Source organism: Sipha flava, unplaced genomic scaffold (assembly GCF_003268045.1).
Source record: "Sipha flava isolate LNK unplaced genomic scaffold, YSA_version1 18187_pilon_pilon, whole genome shotgun sequence".
Taxonomy (NCBI): domain Eukaryota; kingdom Metazoa; phylum Arthropoda; class Insecta; order Hemiptera; family Aphididae; genus Sipha; species Sipha flava.
Genome location: NW_020272212.1, coordinates 1 through 7,376, shown reverse-complemented (window position 1 = coordinate 7,376; position 7,376 = coordinate 1). Strand labels below are relative to the sequence as shown.

General features: G+C 29.9%; 2 protein-coding genes across 2 annotated transcripts; one reads left to right on the top strand and one right to left on the bottom strand.

The window, feature by feature from the left end:
• Positions 1-1,889: 1,889 nt before the first annotated feature.
• LOC112680840 lies at positions 1,890-2,918 on the bottom strand. The gene has a single exon (XM_025551055.1). The coding sequence runs from the start codon at positions 2,916-2,918 to the stop codon at positions 1,890-1,892; it is 1,029 nt and encodes a 342-aa protein (XP_025406840.1).
• A 3,450-nt stretch (positions 2,919-6,368) lies between these two features.
• LOC112680839 (zinc finger protein 862-like) lies at positions 6,369-7,311 on the top strand (the record flags this gene model as incomplete). The annotated part of the gene is made up of 2 exons (XM_025551054.1): positions 6,369-6,453; positions 6,552-7,311. Coding segments are annotated over exons 1-2 (845 nt in total), but the record flags the coding sequence as incomplete, so codon positions are not given.
• Between the last annotated feature and the right edge of the window lie 65 nt (positions 7,312-7,376).

Here is a 7,376-nt window from a genome sequence, read left to right as displayed (position 1 = left end):
TGTGATATATGTGATATATCACAGATTAATTAGTTACACCAAGTGTACTGTTCGATTTGTTTAGCAATATTCTGGTTATGCCTACTATTTCTCATCTAACTGAACATTTTAGTTAATTATTTTAATCATATTTCTTTCAGTGTAAAATTGCTTGTTAACATCACAAAATCACAAACAAAACTGATTCAGTTCACCCATATCATCAGTGATTATTATTATTATGGTCTACTAATATTAATAATACTTTATATAAAAACTTGTTTATTATAGTTTTAAACTCTAAATATAACTTCACTTGTTACTAATTTCCACACTTGATTATATTATATAGTGTCCTACGACTACGTAGCTAGACACTTTTTCTTGGGTAAGCCCAATATCTTGATGTAAAGATTATCAATGAATATTTTTATTAAAAAAGTAACAGAATATCATATATTATACATTTATTATATTATGCATATTATAAGCATTTATTTTAAAATTAAAAACTAACAGTACCTACCAATATTAGTGTTAATAGACTACACATTTACTACACAGGTAAGATATAAAACATTTGTTTTGGGAGAAAAGTGGGTAGACCCGGGCCTACCAGGATTACCTACAGGCTACGCCACTGATTTATTTATTTATATACATACACAAATATTTAATTTAGATTCTAAGCCGATCAATGAATGTATTGATTTTGTAACAATATGTGTATTTTTATTTATTGCAAGATTTTTCACAAGTTGTTTTTAACGCCGTTAGGGTGAAGTGGGATAATTGTAAATAGATTATGCAAAATGTAAAAGAAAATTGAATGTTATACATACTATTTATTTGTTCTTTGCTTTTGTGCTCAATATCAATTAATGGCCCTTCAAAATATAAGGTTTCATATGAAAAAATACAAAAAGTACATTTTTCAATATGAAATTCAATATTTACAATCACCCCATAAAAAAATTATATAAACTTTTTTAGGGGTAATTGTAAATGAATAAAATTAAACCTATTGGATATTATGCAACTGTTACTGGGGCAATATGAAATAAAATGATCCCTGATTATTTTATGAGTCTCAAGTGTGAATTATGCACATATTTACAACTGCCCCATTTCATATACTTTCACTGGGGTAATTGTGAATAATAATTATGTTTATCCATTTTAAATAATAAAATGCTTGGGGCAAACGTAAATAAAAATATAATCAAACAAAATTTAATATTTTAACATTATTTCTTTATTCTTGTACCTCTATATCAGTCTTTTGATAGGTAATTAACAATTAAAAAATGTAAGTAACAACTTAAAACAAATTAAACTCTAAAACAACATATTTATCTTAACTCTACATTAGTCTTTTGATAAATAAGTAACTATACAATAACAATTTAAGTAAATAACATCTTAAAACTAAAATCAGTTTTCGTTAACAGTGACAAAACCAGGAAATTTGTAAACCAACTTCCTTCCTTTTTTTGCCATGGTAGGAACTGGTAGTATTGCTTGGATCATTTCTATATCAATAGTAGATATATCATTATCCACAACTGAGAACACATCTCCTTCATAATTTTCTTTTTTCATCCTTTTCACTATAATATCCCCATCATTGTCATCATCAACACTTACAACATAACAAACATATTTATAATGGTGCTTGTTACGAGGACCACCTAAAAAGTCCACCTAAATATATACCCCTGGTTGTATCAAGGACCATTCAGGTCTTTGGTATGTTACTTCTTCTACATCAAGTGGGTCGTCGTTGAAATCATTTGAAGAGATTGATAAATTACTTTGTTCAGGTTTTTCTTCACTAGAAATTTTTACTATAGTAACTGCAATGTGTTCTATTGGTTTCTTTGGTCTACCACGTTGTCCAGCTGGCTTTTTCATATTTTTTTTTCTTGAGCTTCCTTTAGTCTATTTAATACTTCTGTTGTTGTTAAAACTTTTCCATACCTAGCAGTTTTCAGTCTTGGGATTGGTGTCTTAGCTACGTCAGTAGTAGAAGGGTTTTGTTGTTTATACTGTAAAAGTTGATTTGAAAAAAATCCAATTATATCTCTTGGGCTAAAACTATTGGAAGAAGTATTTTCAATATCAATAGAAAATGAAACTTCTTGGCTGATACTTGATGAAGATGCTTGAAGATTTGTTGACAGTGAAGAATGCGTGGGCTCCTCTATATTTGGATTTACTGTATCACTTGTTTCTAGATTAAGTTCATTATTTAATGCTGCATTATTTTCTTCAGAATTGTCATTATGTAGGTTTGTATAGTAATTTTTTAAGTCAATAGTATCAAATTCATTCTCAGGAAATTTGGTTTTATCATGAGGAAATAAACCAGTAAACACAAACCCAGATACTGTTTCATCGATGTTGACCAAAAGTGCACCAAGGATTTCAGAAAATTTACATTTTGTTAATCTGCCAATAGTTTTTCCTACCATTTGCTTACCAAACTTGATCAATAATTTGTTCCACTCTGTTTTTAAAGGACCAAAAACACATTTGTCTAATGGTTGTATTCGGTCAGTAAGATGACTGGGAAATTTTACTAAAGCTATATTTTTATCAATTGCCAAATTTAAATTACGTAAACTGATATGAGAACAATGACCATCAAATAATAAAACAGCAGTTTGGTTGGGTTTGTTTTTTAAAATTCTTAATGTTTCAATATTTCTAATAAACATAGTCTCAAACCAATTGAAAAATAATGGTTCTTCCATCCAGTCATTTTTAGATGTTGAATAAAGCGTTCCAGGATAAGCATTTTCAGACGTCCATCGTGCTTGTACTGCACTACCCTTGAAGAGCATAAAGGGCGACAAGAAAGATCCATTTGCAGAAATGTAGGCTAAAACTGATATTGATTCTCTGCCAGAACCACCAGACACACGACTAAGTGTCATACCCTTTTCCCCAATAGCTTTTAAATAGCTGGATTCTTCAACATAAAATCAAGTACAATGTTGTACACTGTAACAGAAAAAATGGATACGTGGTCATGTTTTATAGAAAGTGGAAAGAATAAAAGGAAAGCCGTTCTATTGTACAGCTAACGATTTGGGCTTGAGAGGCATGTTCTCAATTCTAGTATTATTTTAAGATTAGAAAATACTTAAAATTGACTGGAAGTTTCAATAAAACAAAAGAGAAGAAATGTACCAAAACTACAGAGGAATATTCTCAAATTGTTTTACAAAAATTAGAAGAAAATCCCAATACATCTTTAAGAATAATATCGAGTAAGTAAACACATAGGTATACATATATATTTGAGCTCAAGGTCTTCCCTGACTCAGCAAATCCTCAAACAATTATTGTCTGGTTTCCATATTATGATCATATGTATGCTCCAGTTCATTCCTTTTGGCCTATATAATTTTGACTGATAATATCCTATTTCTCATGAGTATAGTTTGATTCAGTTTAATATTACGTTTTATACTATTTTATAAGATATTTGTTATGATAATTAGGTATATTCCTCTGTAATTCTGGCAAACCATGTCTCATTTTTTTATGACTTTAGCATAAAATTACTGTTTTTTATTAATTATAATGTTTTATTATTATTTATTTAGAAGAAGTAGAAATTTCTTATAGTTCAGTACAAAAAATTGCTAAAAGAAATAAATATCGTCCATATAAACGAAATACAGATCAGCATTTAAAATTTGATGATTATGAGCGTCGACTAGTTTGGATTGCAAAGATCCTTATTTGAATTCTATTTTTAAAAGTTTTTCTTTTTTTTAATTTTTGCTTTTCAAACATAATGTACTTGTTGAAATTAAAGATAATTCTCAATTCTTGGAAACAATATGTTGGACTGATGAAGCTAAATTTCACAATGTAAATAGTAAGAATATGCGTTATTGGTCAAATGGTAATCCTCACTGGCACACTGAGAAAAATTTTCAAGAACATTATGGCATTAATGTTTGGTGTGGTATCTTTTATGACACATTGATCGGTCCATATTTTTTCTCTGAAAATTTAAAAGGTGATAAATATTTAGAATTTTTAAAAACCGAACTCCCCATTTTTTTGGAGGACATACCATTATCAAGATGCAAAAATTTTGTTTGGCAGCAGGATGGTGCTCCAGCTCATAATAAAAATACTGTCATAGAGTATTTAAATTGCACTTTTGGCACGAATTAGATGGGAACGTACACTCCAAAAATATGTTGGCCACCTCGTAGTCCCTAAAACCTGCTTGACATTCCTGATTTCCAGCAGGATTTACTTCGGCAGCTGCCGGCACATACCTTACATTGTAAATTTCACGGATACACCGCAGTTGTGCTCCACTCTCTGTGTCAACCTAACCTTCGTATTTGTTCCGTTATTTTAGCCTTTGTGAAAACTTAAAATTGTTTTCAATCTTTTATTTTACGATTTTTAAACGTTTTAAGGTTTTAAGGTTCCTGAAATGGAAAACATAGACGATACTATTTCACCAAAAAGAAAAATGTATATGGAAAAGTGAGTAGAGTATTATAAATTCTAATAACATTATTGATTTAGTACCTAATTAGTTGCCGTTTGTCATTTTTTTTTTTATTACTCAAATTTCCCAAAAAAATCAAATATACAAATATTTGAAATAACATTATAATTCTTTTTTGTGTGGTTTATAATAACAATAAGTATTGTTATAGCAATAAAATAAAAGTAAGTACGATAGGCAAATTCTGATTTCACGAAAATGTTAAACACATAACCATATTTTTTTGTATTTTAAATTCAAAAACTGTTTTTGGACAAATTGAGCATTTTGAAGTTTTTTGACTATAACTTCCAAAATAATGAAATAGTATAAATAATAATATTTTTTTCCTAAATTTGATTTCGGTTTTGAATTTAGAGGTGGGCAGAAATGCTTGAAAATCGATGTTTTTATCGATATATTGAAATAAATATTATAATCACGCAAACCTAACTTTTACAATTTACAATTACGCCATTTTTTGTATAATTTTTTTATTTTTATTTTAGTGGATAACGAGTCATAAAAAGACGATGATAGTGAATTTGTACAAGGATTTAAAATCGAAGACTTCAGATATACCGTACAATCAAGTTAAGTCCGAAATGTCGCAAACTTTGGGTATTGGCTTAAATTCAGGGCGTTATACAATTTCTGAGTATAAATTAACCGGGATTGTTACATATCCTAACAAGAAATGGAGTAAGAAGCAAGGGCGGATCCAGCATGTATTTACGGTTGGGGCACTTTATAGGAAAAATTTTATTATATAGATATAGCCCCCACCAAAAAAAAAAAAACAATGTGATAAAAATGTATGTTTTTTACATTTATTTTTATATATTATAAAATATTATCTTGTTTTTTATAGTTTATTCATAAATGGAACTTAACTAAATGCTTTTATTACATTTATAAAATAAAATCTAATTTTCTATTTTTTGTTTTCGATAATCTGTCAATCACAGTATCTATGTCAATATCTTCTTTTTTGTGGGCATGAATAACGGCTAAATCTGATAATCTGTCTTCTGACAGCCTACAACGCATCCATGTCTTAATCCTTCTAAGTGACGAAAAACTCCTCTCTGCCGAAGCAACACTTACTGGTAGAGTAGTCAAAACTGTGAGAAACATATTAATAAGTGGAAATATTTCTTTATCACATTTTATCAGAGTATCTAAAGCTGAATTTGGTATGTCAGAATTTTTATCTTGCCACTGTTGATTCCACCACTGTAATTCTCCTTTTAATTTAATAATGAAATCTTCTTCATTCACAATTCGTTTGCTCATTTCTTCGACATTGTCAAACTGTTTCCAAATTATACGTAAATTATATTCAAAATATTCGAGGGATTGAGACATAGGTACTTGAGGAATAAATATCCTCAAACTAAATATAATTAGAGTTTCTTCGGTAAAACGATCGTTCATAGGCGCCGGCAGGAATTTTGTCAAGGTGCATCGTGCATACTATACGCCGATTTTTAAATAATGTATAAATAATTTTAGTTAAATACGTAGCAATATTTTTTCAAATTAAATTATGATACAAAGTTATTTTTGTTTTATTCGTCAGAAGTAATGTCAAAGTAATGCGGGATATTGGCTGCGATTAGAAAATCCGATAATGATCGACAACTCGTAAGCTTATCGCATGCGATAAAAATGACCGATTTATATATTGAATATACAGATATACAGTGTAAATTATACACGTGACAACTGACATGTCCTATACATCCATCGACACTATACGATAAAATCGGAATCATTATTAGTCGACAGTCGTGTGTCCGTGTGTGTATATCTCAACGTGCTTATTATTTTAGTTCTTACGTAAAATTATTAATATATAAAAATGAGTGACATACGAAATTTTTTGCAAAAGAAACGCAAGATAGAATTAAGTCCATCAAGTATAAATGAAGGCAATCATGACATAGGTAATTTAAGTAATTTAAGTACAATAGTTCTAATAGTAGCCAACAAAAAGAAGTGCCACAACTCCTTCATCAGTTGACTGTTGGTGCTAATAAATTAGATATTGGACTGTATTTGAATTCCTACGTTGATGACGAATTACGTTTAAAGTTATTGAAGGACCCCTGGGTTCCATCAAAAACATATGACTTCAAAAAAGATTTGACCAACGGCTCTACGAGAGTATTTCGTATAGAATGGTTTGCACTTTATCCATGGCTAAGTTACTCAGCTGTTTCTAAAGGCCCACTATGTCGCGTTTGTGTATTATTTCGACCTCGAGTACATAGAGGTGTTCAAGGAGTATTCATTGTTTCACCATGCATAAAATATCAAAAATTTAACGAGGTTTCAAAGGCTCATGAAATTAGTATTTGGCATAAAGACGCAATTAATGCGTCACAACATTTTTTAAACTCAAAAGAGAGAAAACAATTGAGTGTTCATGAGCAAATAGATTCGGCATTTAATAGAGAAATAGAAGAAAACAGGGTGAAACTTCGTTCTATCATATCGTCAATCTTATTTTGTGCAAAGCACGATCTTCCACTAAGAGGTAAAAATGACGAAGGTTCAGTTTTTACAGATTTATTACAATTCCGTGTCGAATCGGGGGATGAGGTTTTGAATAAGCATTTAAAGTCTGGAGCTAAAAATGCGTTATATATCTCACATGAAGTTCAAAATGAACTAATTAAAACTTGTGCTAATGTACTTCGACAAAACATTATTGAAGAAGTGAAACTTTCATCTGTTTTTTCGGTCTTAGCTGACGAGACTGCCGATATAAGTGGCACCGAACAATTGTCAATAGGTGTTCGGTATTTGTTTTACGACGTTAAGTTTCAAAAACACAAAATTTGTGAAGAATTTCTTGGTTACTCGC

What these genes read in the sequence shown, in the direction of transcription:
- LOC112680840 (XM_025551055.1), bottom strand. Translation starts at nt 2,918, where the DNA reads ATGACACTTAGTCGTGTGTCTGGTGGTTCTGGCAGAGAATCAATATCA.